The 27,962-nt window shown below is 37.1% G+C and overlaps 1 protein-coding gene across 5 annotated transcripts in view; it reads right to left on the reverse strand.

Moving 5' to 3' along the window:
* Positions 1-27,962, reverse strand: part of KMT2E (lysine methyltransferase 2E) — a 65,481-nt gene that overhangs the window by 3,412 nt on the left and 34,107 nt on the right. For 4 of the 5 annotated variants that reach the window (XM_009289053.2, XM_009289050.2, XM_009289055.2 and 1 more), the window contains 18 exons: positions 25,280-25,452; positions 24,049-24,087; positions 22,222-22,434; positions 20,679-20,809; positions 19,503-19,620; positions 19,164-19,273; positions 17,303-17,564; positions 14,857-14,955; positions 12,824-12,988; positions 11,509-11,817; positions 9,304-9,558; positions 8,978-9,122; positions 7,854-8,107; positions 7,646-7,702; positions 5,588-6,151; positions 2,343-2,644; positions 282-370; positions 61-180 (listed from right to left, as the gene is read on the reverse strand). In XM_009289053.2, the coding sequence (XP_009287328.1) occupies positions 61-180; positions 282-370; positions 2,343-2,644; positions 5,588-6,151; positions 7,646-7,702; positions 7,854-8,107; positions 8,978-9,122; positions 9,304-9,558; positions 11,509-11,817; positions 12,824-12,988; positions 14,857-14,955; positions 17,303-17,564; positions 19,164-19,273; positions 19,503-19,620; positions 20,679-20,809; positions 22,222-22,434; positions 24,049-24,087; positions 25,280-25,452 (3,405 nt within the window). The remainder of the gene's footprint in view (positions 1-60; positions 181-281; positions 371-2,342; positions 2,645-5,587; positions 6,152-7,645; positions 7,703-7,853; positions 8,108-8,977; positions 9,123-9,303; positions 9,559-11,508; positions 11,818-12,823; positions 12,989-14,856; positions 14,956-17,302; positions 17,565-19,163; positions 19,274-19,502; positions 19,621-20,678; positions 20,810-22,221; positions 22,435-24,048; positions 24,088-25,279; positions 25,453-27,962) is intronic. The other variant, XM_009289056.2, reaches the window with a different exon arrangement.

Raw genomic sequence — 27,962 nt, forward strand, 5'->3', positions numbered from 1 at the left:
AGTTGTTGTAAGAGACTATTCGATATGTCAAGTGTCATACAAGGTCATCTGCTTACTGACCTTCCATAAATTCAGTGAAAGAAGGGACTTTAAGCTGCAACTGGGAAATGAGATTTGAATGAGATGAAGGTGGAGACTGAACATGAGACGGTGAGCATGGGCTACAGGGTGATTCTCCCCCTACAGATGAAGCAGACCCAAACATAATATTAGAATGATTACGGACTACCATGGGGGAACTGGTTAGATTTATCTACCTTCAACACGATAAATGAACTCACCACTGTCCTTGTCTTTCCTATGATCACTGAGAAGTAAAGCTCTCTGATAACTTCGTTCTCTCACTTGCTCCACAGAGGTTGATGCAGTCCTGGAAGAGAGAAGCACGTTTTAAGTTTAAGAGGATGTACTCCCACGGGCCAAATTTAGGACAATGTATATGCAAATACTGGGTCAGAGAAAGTTTACAGTGTTGACTACATGTAAGAGCCAAATAAGTGGTTGTACATAAGGAATGTGATTCGTTAAGTATTTTGTATCTATTTTCTCCCACTTTAAATATACTGATTTCCTGCAACTGTGTTACATTACAAGAACTGACAATTTCTCTTAATATGGAAACAGCAGCTGTAGATCTGTGGGTTTTTTTTCTTTTTCTAAACGGTTGAAAAGTCAAAAACTACACTTCAAAAAATAAAGGTTGCAGGTACTGCTTCATACTCTCCATTTGTAGAAAACGGTCTTCTTCCAAAGCTGGAAATGGTCTTTTTCATTTTAAAAAAAATAACTTTTTTTTTTTAAAGAATTTGCTCTTTAATAGTGGATCCATAGTTGTAAATACTGCACGACCACAAATATATCTGTTTAAGCTTCTACATTTAACTTGCCAGATAGTGGGTATGAAACGACAGTCATCTCTTCTCTCTTAAAATCAATTACATCTGACAATCACAATCTGATCAAGAACATAAATGACAGCACTCTACAAAACTCAATTTTTCTTTCAGGCAAGAACATGCGGCATTACTCTACAATACTGTTGTACCAAAATAAATTTTGGTGCTGTCTGCAGCATTACTGCAAAAACTTACTGATAAGTTCTTCCCTGTTTAGCCTGTTTTCCATGTTCTTTGCTTACAATATCGTACACTTGTTTCTGCACAGTCAACTTTCAGCCCCCTTTCAGTGAAACTCTGAAGACTGCACTTAGTTCTCCCTTCAATTGGCTCTACAAAATCCTTCTATTCTGGAATAGCTGGAGCATCTGAGCAGAAGGATGTTCAACTCCTCAGCCCATGTTCATCCCCAACACTGTTAGGCCTTCACTACAGCATAAAGAACATCTGCAGGGTTTATTTTGTGCTAGTAACATTTTGGAGACAGCGTCACCACAGCTGACCATCTACCTTAAGGTTACCAAAAATGTAGTGGAAAATGTTGTACAATGTTTATACAGACTGAAGTCATTCTCTCTCATCGCCCTTCACACTGTATCTCTCCCCGGAATTTTTGGTTGTTGGAGTCTGGCATGGCATCCAACAGCGCATATGGTCTGCACACAGGGGAACCATTTAATGACCATAAACAATGATGCAAGTATCACCACATAATCTCCACCTGAGCAGAAAGAACCATTAGGCAGACTGCATGCAGCCCTGCACATTGCACTTAAGCAACAGCAAACACCACAAACACACTCCAGCCAAATCACTGAAAAACAGACTTCCTAAAGTCTTCTAGAAGCTTTTGCTAATCAATACAGATTATTCTCCTGTTCCACCCTTCTTCCCTACAGTACTTTTGGAAAAGTTTTGAGATTTAAGATGAAAAATACTCTCCTCAGCCCACAGACGAAGCAGTGGAGATACAAGGACATGTGTGCAGAGGCAAGGTCATACTGAGAATCGGACTCAAATCTCTCACAGCCATTACAGCATCCTCTCCATCCTGCTGCTGCTCCCTCCTCCACACACCTCAGCAAGCACTCACCGATGCCATTTTCTACACATTTGCAACGCAATTTTATAATCTACAGAACTAGACAACTTGTCTTGCTCAAACCAATACCTGTTTTGCTCTTAGAAAATAAAAAAGCAAAGGAGAATGAAAATAAGGTAACTGGTATCTTATGGGTAATTTTCCATACATTCTAATCTTTATGAGGTATCTGCTATACTTTGAGGAAAGAGGTAAGACAATTCTTTTGCTAATCTGAAAGAAGGGCTTCCAATCAGTAATCTGCAACTGTACCCTTATCAATGAAAACTAGACTTCAAATAGAAAAGACTTAGAATTAAGTAAATAATTCTTCAGCACTTTAGTCCTATAGTTCCGTGGCTTACCACTGAACTTCTGGTTCATTCTTCTCACTGGCAGAAGATTCCTTAATTGCACAGTTGTTGCCAGTCTCTTCTGGAGCTGCATTATAAACAGTAGTTGGCAGTGGTAAAGGTAGGCTTGCAGCATTATCAGTTTGCTCCCCATTTTCACCACTGTTGTTATACCCATCATTAGCACCGTTGTTACCACTTATATTTCCTCCACCAGCAGCATGAGGAGATACAGTAACCAGGGGGAAGTTTTCTGTCTTTGAGCCACTTTTTCTAGCTTCTCGTTGTCTCTTACGGTATTCTAATAAGGATACCTATGGAGAAAACAAAAGAACCAAACCAAACATTAGAAGGGAAGTTTACTTGTTTCCTTTCTGACACTTCCGATTAAACGTATTCTTTCAGTAAGACATACCATTTACTTGGTTCTAAAAGAAAATGGGGATAGATAATTGAAGCTATTTCACCACACCTGCAGTGAATTTACAGAGTACTGAGCAACTAATGACTATAAGGACGATGTAAAGAAAAGCTTCTGCCAAGAGAAGGAAGTATGCATTTTGCCTCAGGGAAGAAACAAAAGATGATGCAGATCAGCAAAAGATTCACTGCTGAAGTCATACTGTTGGTTGAAGCTACAAGGGACTTTACAGTTTTTCCTGGAACTGCAGCATTAGTAAGAGTATATTGATACACTAAAGCCAATTTTAAGAGATGTCACATCCTGCTCTCAGTCTTACTCCCTCGTAAGGAAAACCCACCACATTTCTGCTTCACTCTACTGCATAAATCAAAGGATTCTCTAAGCTCTTCATACATTTTTCTGAACATACAGAATTCACAACTTAAACTTTCATTCTTTTCCCAGTTTATTTTGAACTTGTGTCTTTACTGCGCTCTAAAACAGACTGATTAAGAACATATTTTAATGCTAAATTCCAAGTAAAGTTTATTACCAAAAACAACGCGTGAAGGGAAGAGCTGTTTCTACTTTTATATATATGTATATAAAAATCACTACACAGAAGCTTCCATAGAATAGAAAACCCTTTGAATGTTGGACCTTCAGTGAGAAAAATAAATTTTCATGTTTTCACTATCTATCTTCAGGATTTGAAGCAGAAAGCTGAAATACTGACCTTCAGACCTACTTTATTCCGTAAGGAAACTAGTTTGGTGGAAATGACATTTAATGTGTTTGTATCTTTTCTTTATCAGCCACCTGCTCTGAACCATATAGCATCCAAAACAAGAAACTGAAGTGCAATAATGAAAAAAGATGTTTAACTGGCTTAGTCCTCAATAAAAGCAGACATCCATTTCTACGCAGAGAGAGAAACCAAGGCAGCCTGCTTTCTTTGCAGTCCTGAGGTTTTGTTTGTTTGTTTTTAAACAGTTCTATCCGTTAAAGGCTCATCTATGTGTCAGGGTAAGAAAAGTTGAAAATATTTTTCATAAAATAAAGTTTAGGTTAAGAACTGGATCTTGCTTTGAAACAATTTCTGTTATTTCCACATCACATGACAGGGTTCCCTTGAATAATATTGCTTTAAAGAAAGCTTCAGCGTTAAGAATGGATGAAATCTATGCAGCGTGGCCACTACATACAGGACTGTATTGAAATGGGATGAACTTGTACAATGGTGAGAAAAAAATAGAGGAGCAAATGCCCACAGAAATGTTGAAATATGTAAACACCTCCTTTAGCAACTGCATAAGGACATTCATGTCTTACATGATCCTAGGGAAAGGCTTCTATTATTCTCCGAGAAAATTCCTAAATTCTCACCTTCTCCTTAGGCGAGATATTCCCCCCCGCTTTTTACACTGTAAAAGGCTGCCTTTTTTTGTGTGTCCTTGGAAAGCCTAACCCCCATCCTTTCAGGGGTACAGCTACAATCTTCTCTGGTTGTTTCTTCCAACTGAGACTTTTAGACAGGGGGAAGCCACACCTTTTTGCATTTAGGGATTAGTGTAGCATAAGCCCTCAGCAGTAACAACCTGGAAGAATCCTTGTCAGCAAGAGAAGGGGGAGAGGGTTACTGAAGCACTAAGTGTTGCTGGGATTTAAAAAGAAATTAATTTAACCTTCAGACAAAGAAGAAGAATGTGAAGCTACAGAATTTTTTTGCTTCTTTTATGTTTTTTTGGCTTTGCCAAAACAGCAGGGCTACGGTAACACGCATGGGAGGTATAAAATTCAGGACCAGGTAAGAACAGAGCTCCTACTATCTTGCTTCAGTTACGTCTCAGTTTGAAGCAAAGTAAACAAAAATCCAGTTCTGGTGGAGAACTTCTGAAGGAAGAATCATGAGTGCTCCCTAGCAGGATGCCCCCAGAGCACAGGGGAGCAGGCATGTACAAGGGGGTATAATGGGACCAAAAAAACCCAGAACCTCATTGTGCACCCACACACACAGAATATGCCCCCACCCCCCAGATCATTACTTCCATAAAGAAAATAAATATCATCTTTCAAACAAGAAAAATTACTACAATCTGTTACGAGACAGAAATAGCAAGCTGCTGCATTGGAGACTATTGCCTTCCATGTTTGTCATCCTTTCTGCAAGGAGCAAAGGGAGTCTAACCTGACAGTAACGTGCAGTCAGAGACAGTTACGCAGGGTAGCTTCTAGTTCTGGTTTGAGTTGCTCATGACCACACAACTTACCTACAAGAACTGTTTCATGCGAGTACCAAATTTAGATTGTACTTATTTTTCAAACACAGTGTTTTATAAAAAAAAAGAAATTAAGCCAAGAAAAAGATTTCTTGGAACTAAGGATTTCTGTGTAGTTCTAACAGTGAAACCAAGATACCTTAAGTATACAAAAACTGGAATTTTAAAGTCTCAGTATCCTAAATGTTAGTGCAATTTCTTGCAGTAATTCATAACAAATATTCACAGCATATGATCTCTATGATGCTAGTATATATTCTATGTAGGAGAATATTGTAATACTTGGTGGCATAAGCAACCATTTTCAAACCTGAAATTATTTATGGAGCAATTCATTTAAGACTCATGAAATAAAAGTGAATTTGTATCTATTACTTGGAAAAAAATAAATTTACTAATATATGTATGCAGCTTTACTCTTTGCTCTTCATTATTTCCCCTGAATAATGTCTACTACATTGTATTATCTAAAGGTGAGCCATCAGTTGTTTTTTATTATATTATGGTTCTTTCTGTTATAGAAATATCATTAGCAGACTATATAAGACAGACCAAATGATTCTTAAAATTACAACCTTTTTCTTTTGTGGAGGATTCTGGGGTGTGCAATTTCCATCCATCAAGTTGTCGTTATTGACAGTCCTTCCAAAGCCAGATGCAATTCCATCTTCTGAAGTACAAAAAACAGATGCTTCCATGAACATGCCTCTAGCATCGTCTTGAATCAGGCACTTTGACTCGCTTATTCTGAATCCACCTCCTACCTCCAACTGATGTGAAGGGGTCAAGTCCCTCAAATTAGAATTCATTGAGAAATTTACACCTGTCCTGTCGGGACTTTTTACCCAGGAAGAATAAATTGTGCCCCGTCCACAATGAGCAGTTTCTAATTGGCTGTTTGAATCAGTCCTATCATGTGTGGGGGCTTCCAGGTTTTTATGCAGTGCACTTTGCTCAATTACTTCGAGTCCCATCTGGAGGTCCGACACAGATTCCATTTCTCCAGTACACTGCCGTGTGACATCAGTCCTATTCCTTGGACTGGAATATCCAATAGTCTTTATTTCTTGCAGGCCCATTTCTGTCAGGTTGGAATTTCTGAAAGAATTCAGTGCTAGAATCGATGCTCTGTCATATCCCTGCGTGAAGAAAAGGCATGTCAACTATTTTTCCATACTGCAACAACACTGCAACTATTCTGACATTCAGTTGTGCCTTGAAGAGGGAGTACTTCCAGTACCATGAATTTATCTATTTTTGAGACAGTTCTACAGCCACTTACTCCTACTATTGCCATGTATTAGGTAAAAAGCATTTTAATAAAATGCACACTAACCAGAGCCAAAATAAACTTTAAACACCAGGTTTTATTTATGACTGGCAGAGGAAGGGGAGGAGCTTCAACAGGAACAAGTCCCTGGCCAAGAAGTTACAAAGCACTTGCTTCAATTCAACATAAAAGGGATCCTCAGCGTCAAAACATTTATTTCAAGACGACAAAAAAGAGAAAAAGCTTTTCCAAGACACTTTAGAATTTTAAGACAATATTAAAACCAGTAGAAACTAACTTTTGTACTTCTTGAAACCATATTAACCATGAAAAAATCCAGCACATATCCATGGCTGGAAGTATCTTTTCTAAACCAACGTGTTTTAAGGTTTTCATGAATCCTTTTGAAATTACTTGTATTACAAAGCGAAAGTTAAGTAAATCCCCTCTTTTCAAGTCAGATAAACGTTAAAATAGTCAGTTACAGTAGTTTAGAAGTTAATTGTTAAATTCAGTTGACAGCTATGACTGTATGAAAAATTTTTCGTATTTCAACATTTAAGATTTTGACCTAGAGAAACCATACATACATGAGCTTAGCTCCCAGCAGAGAATACTCAGAGGGTTCATTTACACGACTCACCGGAAGTGAAAGCCTCCCTTAGCATAACCCACTCAATCCTTTTATCATTACTTGTTTTTACCTATTCCTTTCAGGTGCCATTACGTTTACACCTCTCATTACCACACCAAATTCGAGCTCCAGGTGACTGTGGAACAGTTCCTCACCCCCCGTGCCAGCCCACAGGGCCCCGTGGGAGCTCTCCTGTTTGAGCCACACTGCCCTGTAGCGGCCCGGCCACCGGCTCCAGCGCTGTAGTGGGACAGGCTGCAGGTACTCAGGCACACTCATAACAGCCCTTGCTGCACCAAACTAATTCACCCAAACCCATTTATTACCTTTCTGCTCTGCTCTCTCACTCAGAGCATAATCAGGCTCAACAAAAACAATTAAGAGATGCTGGTAACAAGGAGAAATGTTAATTTAAATCCAACTACAGCCTGAAAAGCTCAGGTGTTGTTTTTCTGCTCTTAGCTATAAATTGCAGTAGTTACTCCTTTCCACAACAGCCATCGGGATTTTTAAGCAATGCAGAAAAAGAGGAGAGAGAAATCAGTTTAAAATAGAAAGTGAAATAGGTAACGTGGAAATACACAACGATAAGCAAATAAAACCTGCAGGGAAGCCACCCTGTACATTCCAGGAAACTTGCAGTGGCTGGTAAAAAGCATTTACCAAGAACAGTGCAGCCACAGAGGTGCAATCAAGATACCATTTGCAGGTTTTGGCAAATACCCTTACCTCTTGACTGTAAGCTCGCCTTTTTATTTCTGGGGAACTGTCAGGTGAGGAAATATTCTAAATAAATGAGAAGAAATTGCAAGTCAATTTCTTGTTTAGCCTGGAGAAACATAAAACACGCCCTTGTAGCAGGAGTACAAATACTGATTTACACTAGAACGTGTAAACACATTCTCTGAACACAATGAAATTCATTATAAAATCTCACCTCAAAGTGCATGGTATTTCCATGTATACATGGCGTTACAGGAGTAACTGGCGAATATATGGGTTTGTAACCATTTCTACAAGCTTCATCTTCTGTTTTTACCCTAGGAGGAGTAGCAAACAATGATGGCTCGGAGGCAGTGATGTCAGCATGAGTTGGTGTGGCATACGGAGAAGGAGTAGGTGTGGATGTTTCTGAGAAGGCAGACTCCAACAGCTGATACAGTCTTCGTTTTTTTAGTGGTGTGGTTAGATCTGTATGTTAAAATTAGAAAAAAAGCTAGAAGATATCTACATCTAGTAATCACTTACAGTTGCTTAAGTACTTGATGTAATGAATTATGATCTCCACATTAAAAATATCAGTAAGATTACAAAAACCTCTTAAGGGCAGGCTTCCTGAAAGACGAACTCTTAACAGCCTACAGACTTCCTGAAAAATAAATTAACAGCCTACAGATATATCAGTAACTGAAATTTGTGTGCTAGGATGATGGGAAGAACCGTCTATGTTTCCAGAAAACGTCGACTTCTATGCATTCTTAAGACTGTTCAGCTAAAAAGTGGAAATTCGAAGTTCAGGACTGTACACAGGAGACATCTGATATGCTCCATATCCTTACAGAACTGCGTTTAATTTTTAGCATGTTCCCATTTTGTATTATGCCTAAAAGACTATGCAGCTTCTCCCTTGTGTGCAACACTGAATTTAAAAGGAATTCTGAATATATAGAACAGCACGGAAAACAAATTTGTAATCTAACCTCTTAATATTCATACTCAAAAACATTAATCTTTTGTTGACTGTAAGCACTATGAGATATGGTGGGTTTTTTTTTAGTAAAATTTGTAATCTAACCTCTTAATATTCATACTCAAAAACATTAATCTTTTGTTGACTGTAAGCACTATGAGATATGGTGGTTACTTATCTAGTATCAGTTATACATTAAAGGGGGAAAAAATCCCAACCACTAAGCAACTAAGCGTTTCTTTCAAAGAAAGTATCAGAAAATGGTGCAAATACCCTGGAATTTTTATTAACTCATCACTTTAAAAACCACGGTCTTCCACACTGAACTACTGTGACATAGCTCTTATGCACTGTATTAGTAAAAGCTTCACCTGTTAAGGAACAGCTGTCATTCAGTAATAAAGGACTTTTATTTTCACCATTGATGGCTGGACTTCTAGATCTCTCTTGTGATGGTGAATTAAATCTATCAATCATTGTTGAATTTTCTTCTTCCAAAGCCTGCTTCAACCAACGCTGTAATAAAACAAGTTCAAATCAGTGACTTTAACAGTTTAATGATAAACGTTTCAAAACGCATTACACATGACAGAACTGGTTTGCCAACCAGCTTTTTTCTGCCTGAATTCGTGGTAGCAAATACAGACCTATTTTTAATTAATACGGGATGGGGAACCATAATGAAGGGAAGCTTTACCTTCTTACAAGAGCCAGTAATGTTTTCCACAGGTTCTTTTTTCCTCCTCTTTTCTGAAAGGAATGGTGAAGTAAAACGAATATAGTGCTTTGGAGTTGAATATACGTGTGGACTGTAAGTGAGACCTGGTAAAGAATTCAGTTGAGTAGCCAGAACTTCAGGGTCGGTAGTTATGCGTAGAGGCCTTTCTGATAGACTTTCTGTAGGCTTCCCTGTTTTATCACTCTTTTCACTTAACCATTCACTGACCAAGTGCTAAACAGAGAGAGAAAAAAAAATTAGTGTTTTGTGAGTGGTTTTTATCAGTGGCTTTTAGAATTTTTTTTAGTCTAATTATTCACCTAGTCAACTGTTACACAAACCAGAGAACAGCTAGTTTCCAGGCTGCAAGTTTAAGAATACACAGGGCAAAATGAGGACAGTTTTAGTGAAATAACGGGGACAGCAGAAGGAATCAGTATAGATTTGCTCTACATACCAAAGTTTTGGGGGTTTTGCTTTTTGGGTTTTGGCTTTGTTTTTTGTTCGGTTTTGGAGTGTTTTTTTTTTTTGTAAATTAACAATTAGTTCTTTCGTATTTAATTCTCACTGAACGTACTATACAAGTGCCCAGATCAACTGTAGTTACGGTATGAATTTAGTAACAGAATTGCAAGACAAGTTTTAAACTTGTGCCTGAGCACCTAAGTGGAGGGAAAATAATGTAACATTAATAGAACAAAGTTAAGTCAACTCCTCATCAGATTTCCGTACTGTCAGGACTGTGCTTCAGTCAACGTGTCAGGCAGACACCTTGAACCTTCTTCACCATTGTAGTTGTATTAAATTACAACATGTTTACTAAGGCACACTTGTCAAAAACAGGTATTCTTTTCTAACTAGTTCAGTGGTTTTGAAAAACGGATTTTAGTTCCTATTAACAGAGAAACTAACCTCCTAAATTTTACAATGGTTCAACAAAGTTAAGGACAAGCAAAACCAGCACATTAAATATTATTAATATGATGATATTAAGGCTTTAACACAGATTATCATAATATATTTAATTTTACATTGCTCATCTTTTACAAACCTATTTATATTTATTAATTCTTTTTTAAAGCAGGACTTTCTCCTCACTTAAGGGACACTGGGTACAATGCAATGAGACATTTCACAAACATTTATCCTTAATACTATGAAACAGCAAAAAAGTGCAGTAAAATTCAGACTTCTCAGATATCTTCCTTTTTTGCTACGCAACACAAAAAAAGGAAGAAAGATTGTGTCTCCCCTCTGACAAGAATTTAATAGTGATGCAATAAGCACTGTTACAGGATGACTCAGGTGCTTTTTTTTTTTAAAAAAAATATATACATAAGTAAGTATGTTTGCTAGTAAGATAAAACCATCTGGAAATTGTTATTGTTCATTTGACAAGAAGTTTCAACCTATGACTTCCTCCCCCTTCCCCTCCACCAAACAAATTTTCAGAAGAACTTGTAAAGTGCACTGAAAAAAAAGTCACTTTTTAATGCAGTCTGTAGAATTTTAAAGCAGAAAGTTTTACTGCTTTATTCACACTTGCAGATTTAAGATTTTTTCAAGTGTCTTTAAATATTGTGGCATTTCTTCAAGCTCTTTGCAATGCAGTCAAATAAAAAATTTAAAAACAAAGCTCTAAAGAGAGTAAAGAGTCTCCCCTCCAAACATGCACATAAATTTTGAGTGTTTAAATCCATTCACTTCAGAACAGACATCTCGGAAGTACTAGAAGTTAATTATTTCCTTTCAGATATTCTGTGTGCTACCATTAAAATGCCTTCTAAAGCATATGATGAACAAAGGAAGGAAAGGCAACTTGTATTTCCTTTTTTCCCTTTTAAATTAACAGCTTTAATTATGTTTTGGTTGTGCATATTGTTTCTGTCCATTTAGAAAGTACTTCCCTTAGAAAACATTTGTTCCAAAATTGTTCTGAAAGATGTATTTTAGAAGTCTTTTAAAATTCAAAATAACTTCTACCAATGGATGTTACACATACTTTTTAAAATCCCTTAATTTATTACCAGTGAGTGGCTATGTAACGGTGATTTTTAAAGAAATGAGTCAACATTTAAGAAAAAAAAAAAATCTATATATAGTTGCATACTGATGCAGCAGCCTATAATTTCTTATAACTCTGTTAAAGTCCATCCTCTTCTCCCCATCCCTTAAGAGACATACCTTCTTTGTTTTAGGATACTTAGTAGGGCATTTATTAAGTGCTGGAGCTTCCGTTTCAGTAACCATTTCTGTAACAACAGTTTCTGTTTCAGGCTCAGCTACCAGTGCAGCATTCTCAGTTTCATTGTGTTGTGAAGTTACTTCCACATCAGGAGAAGATGGCTGGATATCTGAACACATGCTGACAGTTCTGTGTCGTCTACGTTGCTGTCCAATGTGAGTTCTACTTCGTGAGAAGCTTTTTCTCTGTTTAGCTCTATTAACTTTGGCTGGGGTAGGCTTGGTGGCAGTTTCTTCTTTTGCTGGTTCCTGGTACAAAATAGAAGTCTAGTAAACAGATCCCACACACATGTAAAGCTACGTATCTTTCTTAAAACAAAATGTCAGTTCCCCCTTCCTTTACAGGCCCAGAAAGCCTCTATCTCATTTTTGTTGTTAGAACTAAAATACTTCAGAGAGAGTATTTCTATCCTTCTTCAAGGTAAACTACAACATTTCCTGTATTTTCCTCCCAAGCACCTGATATATCATTGGCAGAGTATTCACAGACACCAGTCACTGCAGCAGATCACCACAGATTTGTGTAAAAACTGCCATACCACCATCATTCATCCATAAGCTAGAAATCAGCTGCTTATGTCTTTCAGTTCAATATCCTTTTTGTAATTTATAGTTTACTAAGTGTTTAGCATTTTCACAAAAGTGACTTAACAGCATGCTGACATATTATCGAGGGACACAAGCTGAACTGAGAATCTGTAGGAGTATTCGCAAGGTAAGAAGCATACTAGCATCCAGCAACAACAGAGTAAGAAATTGTTTATGAAACATTTAAGTATCATCTGCAAGAATTCAGAGCAAACTACGCCTTAATAATTCCTTTCCTTTAAAAGAAAAGAAAGGATTATAATCTGTTCCTGAATAACCCACTAAAGCAGCAAGTTGTTCTCCACTGGTTATAGAGGGTGCCTAAGGAGAGCCACCTCTTGTGGCCAAAGTCAGCATCGGTAAACACCTCCCATCCTGAACTTCAGAGAGAGACGAATTATACAGCTGGGGGAGGGTGTGGGTGTGCACATTTGCATAAACTAATGTAACTGAAATTTGTCATAAACGAATTCTATACATATTTTCTTGAAAAAAATCAGGAGCAAACATAATATAATGTCAAAGAACTATACATATTTCGGTCAAATAAATTTGAGTTCAGAGGAAAAAAAGTGTTTCATACAACTTAAAGTGCAGCTCCATATCCAAACTAATAAAATATGCCACGTTAAAAGCTAGCTTTAAAAAAAAAGTTCCAGGTAATTACCTGGATAAATTCAGCGTCATTGAGAATCTGTGCTTCCTTGCATTCTGATTTAACCTCAGTTTTTGCTGTGCTGATTCTTTCCAAAGCCTGTTCTCTTCTTTTTTCTCTTTTTTCTAGTCTGGCAAAAGCTTGCAGGATAGCTTCCATTTTCCGTTCTTCTCTTGTCTGACGGATTTAATAACAATCATGATCAAGTTTCAGTCATATCTTTCGCACATGTAAATACGTAAATAAATATTTTTTTTTTTAAAGTACTTCAGAACATGTTCACTGTGTGTTGATGGGCAGATCAATTTCAGCAAAAGCTCAGAGGAAAGGGAGATGTTACAGTGACTGCAATTATTACAGACTCCTGAAGAAAGGCTTGCATTCATACTAACCCTGACAAACAAGAAGAGGGTCCTGTTTTGGATTTAAGAACTTGCTAAAAATAGTGATTTACTAGTAAATCACTGGCCTATAAGCATAAAAAGAACACATAGCTCTGAGATGCTTACTTGCATGTATAGTATTTAAAAACAATGAAACACTAATGACCAGAAAGGTATGTAATACAAATACATGTATGAAACAGAAAGCTCCATTATCCTCTCACCCAATTTTCCAAATGTCACAAACTACATCAAAACATATAATCAACTCCAAGAATCACTATTTCAAAATAAGATAACATTAGGTCACAGAGAGAAGCTAAGTTTTCTGTATATCCGTAATTCAGGTCCTAGTGCTGTACAGAGGCAGATCTCTTCATCTGCACAGAGCTCTGTTTAAGGCAATACAGAGGTGGCAGAACTGGAGGCTTCTATTACAAACTTTATTTTTTTTAATAAATGCCTGCAGCTCAACAGTGCATTGACAGCAACAATGTGTTTATAGCAAAGAAAGAAGAATACCCGCAAATACATTGCTCGTGAGTGAATGAGGAACCCAATTTTGTTTTGCCACTGAACCTGCCTCTGTTTGCTTGGTAAAAATACAGGCAAACTTGCAGTTATTTGCAATCCTCATAATGGAGCTAGAGTAATAATTACATCTTTAACTACTACAGCAACTCTGCTGTAACTAAGTTTCACAGAGAGCTTTGCTTTAGTAAGAATACAAATGTAAAGTGCCCCCCCCCCAAAAAAAAAGCCAGCACATCCTCTAGAGCAAAACCAATACATCCACCAGTGTTTGATGAGAATCATTCCTCAAAGGCATGACAAGACACTGTTATTATGTTAATATTAGAGCTCATGCTGTCATTCTTCAGATTTCGTATTAAAATATACATTTTACTTGAGCAGGTTTTGCTTTCTGATGTCTAATAAACACAAGTCTCATCAATTTTGCTACTGACAGAGTTGTAGGAAATACTGACCAAAAGGAACATACACCCCATCCCCCTTTATTTTTTTTTAAAGTCCAGGCAGATGCAGACAGTTTTGGTGCCACCTTGAACTCCACTTATCAGAAGCTCCGTGAGCACGAACAATAAAATCAAAGTTCCAAATATTAGTATTTCATTATACAACTTGGCCAAGATTTTGATTTCACTAGTAATTTCAAGTATCTCACATTTTGAATACCTAACAAGAAAAACACATTTTAAAATGCCAGTTTCGTAACACTGTTCTACCAACCTCTGAAAAATTAGGATTTCTGAGGCTTTGTAAGTTGGGAACTCAAAAAAAGTCAGGCAAAAATCCTGACTCCCAATACTATCTATAAAATAGCCATTACAAATAACATGCAATAATAAAGAGTGAAGAAAATAAAATCTAGATGATTTCTACAATGTCTTTTTTAAAGGCAATAGAAAATTATATACGTTTGAAGATAAAAGCAGGTTTTTGTCAGAAAGCAATGATCAAGCCAGATGAAATGCTCTCAAATAGCAAGCCTTGCATTTTAAGTTGAAGTTCATGTAAGGATCTGACTTCATATATACTCAGGTTCTACAAGCCTACAAGAAGGCAGCAATTAGCATGGGAAGAGCAGGTGTCACTAAGCCTTAGTGACAACTTTAGGCAGCTACTTGCTTCCCAACTTACCATCTTCCTTTTCCTTTCTGCAATCTGCTCCTCTGATTCCATTTCTACTTCATTGCTAATGGGAGTTTTTTCTTCTATATCATCAATAAAATCTGGCTCCTGAAAGATGGAAATGACTGCTTTACAGAAGCTCTACTACTCTTACAAACTAGGGAAAACTAAAAGCTACGCAGAACTAAGAATCCTCAGATCACTACATTGAAAGTAACCAAGCCAATAAATCAAGACAAAAATGTAAAAAAACCCCTAGTATCCACTTGTACCTTTGTATAAACCTGTAAATATCATCACCTGACTAGATCTTTTCCATTCTGAGCTTAGATGCATCTGTATCTTTAGCATACTGATCTTACTGAAATTTTGGGGTTCCATCCCCACTCCCCCACCCCAACAACCAAAAAAAAAACCCACCCCAAAAACAAAAAAAACCCCACCCCAGAATTTAAGGTCCAAACCAATAGAAACTTTTGGGCACTAGCACTGGCCACTGATCTAGCCACTTTATAATCAGTTAAAGAATTAGGAGCGATACATTACACACCCATTAAAAAAAAAAAGCATAGTTTTAGTGAAATAGAGTGAATGTCAAAGGAGGTGTTAACAGACAATTACATAGAGGTTCTTCTCAGCTCAAAAGTCTATTTTATTAAAGTCACATTTTCCATTTAAACTCTCACTATAGAATCTAATGACAGTGCCATACCATAAGGAAATACAAGAGTTAGCTAACTAATAATGGTTTTCTGTTTTGGAAAACAAAAACCAAAAAACCCCAACCATGAAACAGTAACTTTGAAAAGAGTTAAGTGTTCACTAGTCCTATATGCAATTTCACTTTTACATAAAGGACTAGACAAAGTTTTTTTAACAGTTGTCTTGAAAGCGTATGGGGAAATGTAAATGTACTTTTTGTACCTTAGCATTAGTTATTTCACCCCTGGAAAAAAGCTATTAATTGATTGGCTTCTGTGTTTAGATACACATTTTAACAGCTTTATTCTTATCACAATTCCTACTGTTTTAAGTTCAGTTTTGAAAACCAATACAAGTTCTCCTGTGACTGTTCTATATGAGCATTGTTTATTATGTTATAAGCTCAGGAGAAGGTTCCAAATTCCAGTTATTACTTGTTAAAAACAAAACAAACAGAAAACCAAAAATCACTTAAGATGAGAAAATGTAAATGTTGCCTCTAGAGATCGTAATTTGTAACAGTCACATGCCATGCCTTCTGGACTTCCAAGCATTTTTAAGCTATTTAGCTACTAAAACTCCAGAACAATTTGATCATCTTATGAAAACTGGGGATCAATACGCTCGTTTTCACCTTATTTCCTTCACTCCTAAGTGATGTTAAAAGGTTAAGAACTTGGAAATGGCTCCCTCCCAGAGTAAGTCCTTTCTCTCTGCTCCTAAATTATCATCAAAACCATCATGTAAGAAAAAAAAATCACCCCCACCCCCCCCCAAAAAGAAAGATAGATAGTTACTAAAGTAACCATCTTCTCATGTTAAATATTTATCTTTAATGGGTGCTCTGCAAAATTAAGTTAATAATTAATCTCATGGATCTCTCCCACTAGTTCTTTCAAACTGACATATTAAGACTAATTTAAAATTGACTACCATGGTATATTACCAGGTAGCTTTACTATACTATGCAGCTATTATCCAGTATTTAGCTTCAAAACATACCTTCCTCCTCCCAACTCCCCAGACTCTAATCTTCTACACAGAGCTGCAGCCAACACTTTATATTCTGGGTTGAAGTTTTATTTGTTATAGGAGCAGGGCTACTTATTGCTGTGTTTAAAATACTACGCTCCTGAGTAACATATGCAACTAACCAAAAGACACTTCAGGATGGACTGGGAGCTCCTGAAAGCATGACATGAGGCTTTCACATTAGAGACACACAAAGAAATTCAGAGGAAAAATGTATAGTTAAAACTGGTATGGGAACCAACATATCTTTAAATACAATCAAATATTATGGGGACAAATTTTTTAGTAGGGCGTGTTGCGATAGGACAAAGGGTAATGGTTTTAAACTAAAAGGAAAAAATTTTTTTTACGACGAGGGTGGTGAAACACCAGCAGAGGTTGCCCAGAGAGGTGGTGGCTGCCCCATCCCTGGAAACATTCAAGGTCAGGTTGGACAGGGCTCTGAGCAACTTGATCTAGTTGAAGATGTCCCTGCTCATTGCAGGGGGGGTTGGACTAGATGACCTTTAGAAGTCCCTTCCAACCCCAACTATTCTATGATTCTGTGATTAAGGAAAACTGAAAATAGTATAAAAAAATTCTAAACAGCTTATCCATCATTATGATTTTTGATAAATCTCCATACCCCTTTTCAGTGACTTGTTAAAATTCCTTTAGGAACTACAAAAGGACAGTATTTGTGTTTAAAAGCTTTTCTTTCTGATCATCTTTGTGTCAATACCTGATTATTAGAAATGGACAGCCTGAGGGGAGAGAGCTTCCTCTGTTTATTATCTGCGATTTTCATTTTCGTGGCTGCTCCTTCACAGTCCAATGTGATGTTCTGATTTTGAGTCTCCTTTTCTCTTGAAGCATCTTTCTCTTTCTTTCCCTTTTTCCTTCTGGTTTCATATCCAGTATTGATGTTTTCTGTAGGCTCAGAACGTCTGAGAACTGGACATTCAGGATTTTCTTTGAGGCAAGCACAATCCACTTTGTATTTACTAAAAGTAATTAAATGCAAGAAGGCGTATTTGGATTAGGCTGTACAGCAATGACACTTTTCAATACTAAATCACACAAGCTGATACATTTCACATTAAAACATCTGCTATGATACAAACCAACCATATTAAAAGCAGTTGACTCAAGTTTTCACCAAGATATACAATATTGCTAGAATTCAAAATTCTCATCTACTGGTTAACAGAATTTGCTTAAAAGATGGCAGACATCTAAACCCCGAGTATATCCTGGGTGGAAACACCACCACCACATTAAAGAAATTAAGAGACAGAGAAGGAGAGTTCTTGCTTTATGCAAAGACAGTAGACACAATTTACAGAACGAGCACACTGGAAAGAACTCAGAGTCACTTTGCACAATTTTAAGTTCCACTTGGATAGATAGGAACTGTTATTCAAACACATTTAACTTACACAGGCTGTCAGCTGCAGGTACTAAACACAACTACTACACACTTTTAAAAGGATAAATAACAAAACCCGAAAAACCTATCAACTGGGCAATTTCTCAGGTTGTCTTCATGTGATGGATGTAGGAGTATGTCTACAACACTTAACAGTGCAAGGTATCTTGAGCTAGTCTGAACCCAAGTTGATTAATACAGGTAGTACTCTATGGACATATCTAGTTCAGGCCCAGAAGCAGTGAAGGCATGTCTGCACAGCACTGCACCCAAGCTGACTTATGAGCAGACCACAGAAAAGTGTATTACCTTGGAGTAGCAAAACGTGAAACAGTTGGACTGCTTCTGGACCCGACCAAGTGCACATACAGAAATAGGCTCTTCAATGCTTCAGTTTCCAAGGTCAGTATTAGCCTAGATGTTCCTGCACAATGTACCTATACCCTAGAACATTTCCTACTAGCGAAGAGAAATCATTACTAGATTATATCACTCAAAGGCTTTATTTTGCCATCAGATTTCAAAGAGGTGTTTGAATAACAGTTCCTACATATGTGAGTGGAACTTAACCAATCGTCTCCTTTACCATTTCAAAACTATGCTTACAGATAACGGCAACAGTTTATTAGACCTTTCCCCAATTCATCAAAGGAGCAGCAGTTATATTCAGGAAAATGTGTAACAGGTTATAGAATCTAAGGCACTAAGCATTCAGTGTATTTGAACATTCTTAATCACATATTAAAAAAACATGATTTATAACTAAATTCCACAGACACTGTCTTCCTGAAGTTATACTACAGAGGCACTCTGAAATAAATAGGGCACTACCGAACAGTTCTGTATTATCTTCCCTCTATTCTCCCCACACTACGGGACACCTATGTATGATAAATTTTCACAGTACATCTTTACTCATTCATCTAAGTTCGTATCTTTTCCATATCATTTATAAGTAACTGCAACATTGCTGAAATTAGCAACACATACGCAGTAATAAAAATACAGAAGAAACCCTACCCACACACTGTTCATTGTAAATACAATACTTAAGGAGCCCTATGTTATTAAAGCATGCAAGAAAGTAAGCGATATAAAAACAAAGCCACTCTGAATCGCAACATAACTTAATAAGCATTAGACATATTTTAGAACAGCATGCTCAAATACTTACCAATTTCCATAATCAAAATCAAATGCTATAGTTATCTCTGCTCCCTTTGGAATGTTATGGATGGAGTAAATATAAAGATGAATTGTTCCATCTTCAATTACATGCCTCACCTATATTCAAGAGAACATTATTATATTATCATTAATTACTTCGGGGTTTTTTTCATTTTATTTGGGGGGGTGGGGGTGGGGTGTTTGTTTTGTTTTAAAGAGTACCAGGATAGAAATTCTAGGGATTGCTCGAAATTCTAGGGATTGCTCAAATTATCAGTTGGGAAACTCAAGGAGAAGGGGACTTCTAAGTAAATAAAACCTAATTTAACTTTATGTATATGCTCACCTCCGCATTTGGTGTACATGAACGCCTGATGAATCGAGCTTCATTTCCGAAAGTCCTTGCATCAACACACATTTCTAGCCCATGGAATTTGGAATAAAACAAAACAAATGGGTATGGCCTGAAAAAGATACAAGAAAACTAGAGTTTTATCATTTTTAAAGATGCTAAATATCACTTATTTTTCGCGTTAGCTTTGTAACATGATGTTTGGCATGATACACCAAATTTGTGGGTTAATCTGAGAATGACACATATGTATTTAAGCTTCATGATTCTAACTGATAGATTCTTCAAATGTATTCTCGGAATACCGAAAGTTTGAGTTACAGCCCTGAATGTCATTGTTCTGCATAGGATCTAAAGGGAGGAAGAGCAACAGGGCAAGCACTAGACATGGAAGACACAAGGTTAAGATTCCTCATCTTTCTTAAACTTTTCTTATGGCAGGTCCTAAAATGAAACTCAGGTAGAAATTTAGGTGCCTCATAGAAGCATCTAAAAAAATAGAATAAAATAACACCTCCACATCCCTGCCTAACACCTGCAGTATCCCTAGCACCTAACCCTCCTGAGGAAAAGGGGGCATCTAAACACTTCGCCAAGCCGTGCTTTAAGTTCTGCTATTAAAAGTGCCAGGGAACCCTTCCAACCTTTACTGAGGAAAATCTCTGTGTTCTCTCTCCTCCAACAGGCCTCTTGCAATTTCCCAAGTAGGTGTGTCTGTGCAGTTAATGGCAGCACTGAAAATCATCCACAGGAAGAAGGAAGCAGTCATGCATTGCTCAGTAACTTAACCAACTAGAGAATTCTGGCAGTAAAAAGGCCTCAAGTTAACCTGTGTCCAATTCCGTTCTCAGCCTGATGGACTTAAAAAAATCTATTTCTCTCACAAAAGAGAATGTCTTTGCCATTGCTTTCTGAATTATTTTAGGATGGTAGAACCTGCCAATCTCTGGTTTAAGGTGCACAACTACCCAACTGAGAATGCAGGAATCCTGTAACCAGGGAAGAACAGAGAAAGAGGAAACTAACTCCTGAGCAGATCTGTAAGGACATCCAGAAGAGAAGGGGGAGACCAGGTTCCAGCTGCAATTATTTTTAATCAGACAACGGTAAAATGCAAGACACTGCTGGTAATTAACAGTTACCTTATTAAAACATTTGGAATAAACAAACCTTTTAAAGAAATATCCATTAGCTTCAAATTGTTCTCTCAGCATGAACTTTCCTCTGTATTCAATAATAAGTGCATCAGGAGGCAAGTCTTTGGCAGCTTTTAAAATTTTCTTGTTTTTTTGCACGTAACTCTATAAAGACATAAGTTAATTTATGAAGTATCATTTTCTACCATTTTTCCATTACATTCTACCACTTTCCATTACAAACAGCAGATTATACTTTCACAACTACTAAACAATTCTGTATGAACTAAAAAACCCCTCCTTTTTGTAATTAAACCTCCAGACTGATTTGATCAAACTGTCCTGTTCCCCTACCAATGCAACTAGTTATGAATTTAGATTCAGGGAATGCTTTAGCCCTAGTTCTCCAGTACGTGGCTGAAAACCAACATATTCATGTTCTTAAAATTCAAGTACTATATCCCTTAGTGCACTTAACTCTCACCACTACTAGGACAAACTGCTGCATTGTTTTGCATTAACACTTTCAAAAGGCTTCAATTCCTTCAAACAAAACAAAACAAAACATGCAAACATAAAAGGATGTTCATGATTCATTCAAGGAAAAACAGAACAGGAAAATAACAAAATAATAATAAAAGAAAGAATCCTGGGAGAGTTTCCAAATTTCTTATTTCCGTATCTTTAGATGGAAGGATGGCTTTTAATTAAAAACCAATACATACCCTGACAATTAGTGAATTCACACCTCTCATAATTGTCATCGCCAATCAAAAAGGAAGTAGCCTCTATGTAGGCAAAAGGCTCTGTAAGCAGGGATATTCCTCTAAGGAGGGTGTCCCATATGCCATGATGGTCTTTGAGGAAAAGAAGCAAAGATGCTTCCATTAATCTGCTACGGTAACTACTCCTCAAGATTTCTGCTACAAAATGCTAACTTTTGTTATATGGCTCTGATCTTAAGCTGATAAGTAACTGATGTTAAGGCTAGAAAGACATTGCACAACTTCTTCATAAACTAGAAATTACAGGATCACAAGAGTAAAAAAGAAATCAGTATCAGAATATCACCTACCATCAGAAACATCCTTCATGAACTGGTAAATGAAATTCTATTCTATCTGAATACCAGACTTACCGTATCTTAAGAAAAATGTGGACAATTAACATGCTGATACACATAGCAGAAAAAAAGATTCCAACTTCAATGATTTTATCTACTCTAAACACTCCTGATAGTCCTCACAGAGCAGAGAAACAGCAGCAGCAAAGTTTACTGCGTTACGCCCACCACAAAAGACAGTCTAAGGACAATCCAATTTTCAGGCTAAGGCTAGCACTTTAGTTATTTTTATGAGAACTGATATGCAAGTGTAAACATAATCAGCAGTGATACAGGATGTATGAAGATCAATTACAAATTCTGAAAAGCTATTAAAACTGATGCTTAAATCTGGTGAGACAAGATACAGAAGATGAATGTGAGGTCTTTTTTTTTTTTTTAAAGCATCTAAACGAGTATCTTTGTCATGGCACAAAACCAACATGCAATAACACAGCTTGGCACAGCTCATTACCTCTACTGGAGGTTTGAAAATCAGATTGCTGGTGCTGACTTCTTTTTTGTCATTTCCATTGCCTAATCTCAGAGCTATTTTTTGCGCCTCCCTCTGGACACCCTCACTGTACTGGTTATTATTTGCTTCTTCATAACGATCCATCCATGCCTTGATTTTAGTTTCCCATCCAAAGTTTGAACTGTCAGTAGGATCAATCTCTGGAGCTGAGCCCTAAAAACGAAAGTAAGTGATGAGATATTACAAGGTAAGAAAAAGATATTAAAACAAAAGTAGTAAGTCTACAAGACGACACAAAATGAAGGGCAAATGTATGTATTGACTTAAAAGTGTTTTTCTTTTTAGGAAGTCCGGTATAAAATTCTACATTACTTAAAAGCATTGAGTTGAATTCAGTAGCATTACATTTGTCCTTTTATGAATTTTATCATTTCATAAATATCGCCCAAGTTCAGGAATACATTCCCTCTTCAATAGGGATTCCAGCTTTTAGTGGTATGAGAATGGAGACTGACATTGTTTCCTCCCACAACTGCACTGCATCATGAATCTATGAGTGCAAGAGTTGTAAAGTCAGATCTCCCTTCCCACTCAACTTTTGTGAACGTATGCAAATACAAAGAACTCCAGCTTCCATCCTATAATACACAGATTTGATTTTCCCCTTTCAACTTCAAGGGTCACGCTGTATCTTTTTTCCACTTCACATCTTACTAAACTTTGCTAATCCTACACCTACTACATTAAGGTTGTGACTAACGTTACAGGCTTTGCACAGATAATTTTTCTCCCCTTATCTGTTCCTCACTAAACAATTTTCTTCTGCAGTGCTTCAGATCCTTTCACTTTTAAAGAAAGTGCCATTGTACCTCCAGACCTCACAAGCAGCAGCCAGGCTGCAGCCAACCAATGCTCCTTACGGACAGCAGCAGCCAACCAACGCTCCCTTTTCTATCCACCTGAGCAGAGACACTATTAAACATTAATAAAACAGCAAGTAGTTCAGCAATTCAATTTACCTGTTACTGATTACATTTCTTTTGTGCATCAAGACAACCATACACACAAACAGCATTAATAAAAGGTGTGACGCTACGAAAACCAAGAAAACACAGAATGGAACCATACAAACACCATATTCAAAGAGCACAAAATAGAGATTTTCTTTCCCAATTCTGTCTTCACTATTGGCAAGTCACATCTACATTTGAAGTGTAAATTGTGTCCCACTTGTTTTTATATATCCCAAGGATGAATAAACTATGGGGAATACCTAGTTTTCACACCATGCATATTTTTATCCCACAGAAAATTCAGACTGCTATTAACACTTAAATCTTACAAAGCAGACATCTCAACACGATTCCTTAAACTATATCAGCACTAGTAAGTAGAGTCCCACCAGATGAATACATGGAGGTATGGCAGAGCAGAATCACCAGTTTAGCTTTCAAATGCAATATAGCCATTTCATTCTTTTGCCGCTCAGAGCTATGAAAAGCTGGAGCTACTAAGTTCACGTGAGGTATGCACTCAACTGTACTCCCTTGCATAGCGCAAACGAGCCCCAGTTCCTCTGCTGGCTCTTGAAAACCAAGTATTCTCAGAATAAAAATTTACACTATACTGTTTCAGCTAACTTTGCAGGACATAAAGATGTAGTGCTCATACCTTAACTAATGTACTACATATGCATCATAGTAATTTCGTATTATCAAGAGCATTTTAGTGCTTAATGTATAGCCCCAATTGCACTCTTGATGCTTCATATTATTTAAGTAATGTACAATTAAGGTTTAAAACAAAAACCAAACAAAGTCACATTACCTTTACTCGTGAAGATTTCCTGGATCCTTCTCGAAATGCCTGAAACAAAATTAGGTATTTATATTCTTTGGAGGAAATACAAAGTCTCTTAAGGAATTTAAAATCTATTAATGAATTAACAGCTTTTCAGTGTGGACCATTCTCAATAAAACATGCAAGATGATGACAACAGAACAAACTATGTTGAAATCTCAAGAAAGCAACAGGTTACATCTCACAAAATGTATTTTAAAAAACATTTCAGCATTCCAAGCTAAGCGCATACTAGATGTCAGAGCTAGTAGTCCATGTACCCTTACTTTTCTCCCATATTACAACATGACTGCCTTGAATTCTGAAATTCAGGAGAAAGTAACTGAAAAGTTACTTATGGAACACCCCATACTTATCAGGTAAATCTGTAAATTGTTCCATATCCTTTTCACCACACTATTTGTGGAAAGAGGGGATGGGGAAGCAGGCGTCACAGATGTCCTATAATGTTAACTTTTGAAAGTTTGTCATTCTACAACAAAACCTCATTCTTTAAATCATCTCATACAATGTTGGGAGATAACAGAAGAATACATGGTAGTAAATTTATATTCAGGACCATTCATTCAAAAGGAAACATTTTATTCAAGATTTCCAAAAAGGTATCAGTAACTAATTCTGACTTCTAGTTTTAAAGGACAAAATTCTCATCCAAGCCAGTGAAACTGAACTGCAGGAAAGGAACTCGTTAGTTTAGGAAATGCCATGTACTTTACTTCTTCACATATATTGTATTTGTCTTCACATATATTTTGTTGTTTACACCTGTAGCTAACCAGTATAATGTAAATATCCTGTTTACCAAAGCAGTTTAGTAGCTAACTTTCTGACAGCACACTTCCACACAATTTCAACTCAAATAAATGGACACGATGTCACATCAGGACAACTGACAGCAAACATTTCTGAACTTAAAACAATCACAACTGAAGACTTTCAGACACAAAATTCTTCTTTGGGTATCCAAAACCTGTTCTGCCCCACCTCTAACGATATCAAGTGGTCCAGTAAATGCAATTCCTCCTTACAAATTCTGCCTCAATTTTAAAATTTAACTTTCATGGCTAGTATATATTAGCTTGAATCAGTATTATTAGTAACAACAGCCTGCTTTTTAAAACCAGTGTCTCTTGCTGAGAGATGTCACATAGCTATAATTTATAACAGAGTCATAAGAAGAGAAGTTACATTCACTTACTTTTTTACATTTTGCTATGTTCTGTTCTTTCTCTCCACTTTTTTTCCTTTTCTTATCATTGACTTTTGTAACTCTTGTAGCAGTTAAAGTAATTGTAGTTGGTGTATGTTGAAAAGCAGTATACAGTTCCACAGGAACCTCATCACCACTCTCTGTTGCGCTGGTATCCCCATCTTTAAAAACAAAGAACATTCTGTAAAAAATCAAGTACTATAGAAAGAACATTCACTAGTTACTCTACACCTGCTTTTAAAAAACAAAAATGTGTACTGACAAATGCTTCAAGCACTCACATGTAAAATTCACCAACAGCTGCAACAGCATGAAAATGAATGACCAATGAGAAGCTGGTAAGTAACAGATGTTTGGTAACAGGTAAGAAAAAAGATACCAAATTAATTTCATTCTTTGAATGGAATTGTATTATTATATTCCATTATAAGCAAAATTAGAATCAGAACAAAAATGCTAAAAAAATGTATTTGTTAACGCATTCACTTATATATAGCTTTTACTTGTAATATGGCTTTAGGATTCTCTCAGATGACTATATTCTAGAGGGGATTAAAATTAATGACTGCCCAGCATTCTTGTGAAGCCCTATTAATCAGTCATGTGTAAGTCGTAATCAACTACTTCAGCTTCAATTTGCAGTGTCAAGTGCCTTTTTCAGGGTAAATACGTCAATTTAGCCAAAAGCCTTCTCTCCTCAAAATCCCCTAACAATAACATTCTGCTACTCAGGGAGGAGAAAAGGGAAGTCTATTTTACTCATTAAAACAAGATCACACACAAACTGACAGATATTTTTTCTTTGTGCTGTGCACCCGCAGACCTAAAAGCCAAAGCCTGAAATTTAGCATACGTCAGCATTTATGTCAGACAAACACATTTCCTGACCTGAAACAGGATTACCCTAGTTCTGTCAAGATGAAAGGCTGTGAAGTATGGGGAGGACTGGAAGAGAGATGATGCACATAGATAGGAGACTGCTGTTCACATGTGCTCAGTACAGACTTCTCAGATTTTAGCAGCTTTTCCAAATATTCTGCCTTCAGTAAATACACTTCACACTAAGCAAGACTTCTTCTGAAACTGCGTAGAAGCAGGCTTTACAAATAATGAGAGCAGAGAAAACATTCCTTCTGAGCTCAGAAGGATGTTGCCGTAATCAGTGCGCTCAACGGCCCTAATTCTTGAAACCTTCTTTACTAAATAAAGAACTCCAGCTACTTAACCAGTATTTTTCTTTCTGGATTTTTCTTGCTCACAACATCCTTAACAGGATTCTTCTGTGCATAGCAAGCAATCCAATTTTACCATCTTGGTTGTTCTTTTGAACAATTTATTAGGCACGTTATATATATTAGGAGCTATGATGTTTTCTGAATTTGTTTACATCTCTGCTGGGACTATTTTCTGAACTAGCATAAAAAAACCACATAGAAAGAAGAAATGTCTAACCAAAGAAAAATAAGTAGCAGAGTAACCAACAATTGAGAAATGAAAACACAAGACCCTCTTGAAATTGTCAGTGTTTGTAGTCCATACACCAGTGCCTACAGAATCATTATGTCACAGCCAAACACCTCCCCCGCCCCAACCCCACAAAACACTGTCTTCCTTAGGGAAGCAACATTTCAATATTGTTGTCTACACTGTGCCCTAACTTACTGTAAAGAATAATTACCTCAACCGAACATATAATTACAGAGTTGTTTTGAGACGCTCCTTCCTAACCTACATAACCTGCTTTCACTTTGGAGAGCCTTAGTAAAGCACACTAAGGAAAGATTTTGTATCTTGGAAGGCAAGATACAAACTCTCCAAATTTCAGAAGACATTATGGGCCCAGACTCACTTCCCCATAAGCAGCAAGTGATTTCATCAGCACCAATTTCAAGACCAGACAGCCTGAAGCAAGTTACACATCTAGATACTAGATCTTAAAAAAACCAAAAACATAAAACCACCAACCAAAAAACCCAACAACAAGAAAACCAAACCCAAAGCATCCAGGATAGAATTGACTAGGGGCTTAACAAAGGTTCTCACTCCACTGAACCATAGTAAGCAATCCAATGCACAGTAAGCTGCATCAGAATTACACTTTCACACCAGAACAACAAAACCAACACCACCACATACAACCACAGGCCCCAGAACAATGGGCTATAAATGTTGCCAGGAAAAAAGGTGATGTGGTTACGCATAAAAGTTGAAGACTTTCACCAAATTTCGTATCATGTGAAATGTTCACTTAGAAGCTCTTTTCTTGAGGCAAACCAACTGATCGACTCTGGATGCAACATGGCTAAAGCAGCAACTCTTTAGAAATCTTTACAATACAAAAACATTATACAGTATTCCCATATCTAAATGGAAAGCCCTATTATACTGTCCTGGTTTTGGCTGGGATAGAGTTAATTTTCTCCCTACTAGCTGGTACAGTGCTGTGTTTTGGATTTAGGATGAGAACAAAGTTGATAACACACCGATGTTTTAGTTGTCGCTGAGCAGTGCTTACACTAGTCAAGGACTTTTCAGCTTCCCATGCTCTACTGACTGAGAAGGCTGGAGGTGCACAAGAAGCTGGGAGGGGGCACAGCCAGGACAGCTGACCCAAACTGGCCAAAGGAATATTCCATACCATGTGACGTCATGCTCAGTACATAAACTGGGG

This window comes from Aptenodytes forsteri, unplaced genomic scaffold (genome assembly GCF_000699145.1).
Source record: "Aptenodytes forsteri isolate BGI_AS27 unplaced genomic scaffold, ASM69914v1 Scaffold137, whole genome shotgun sequence".
Lineage (NCBI taxonomy): Eukaryota > Metazoa > Chordata > Aves > Sphenisciformes > Spheniscidae > Aptenodytes > Aptenodytes forsteri.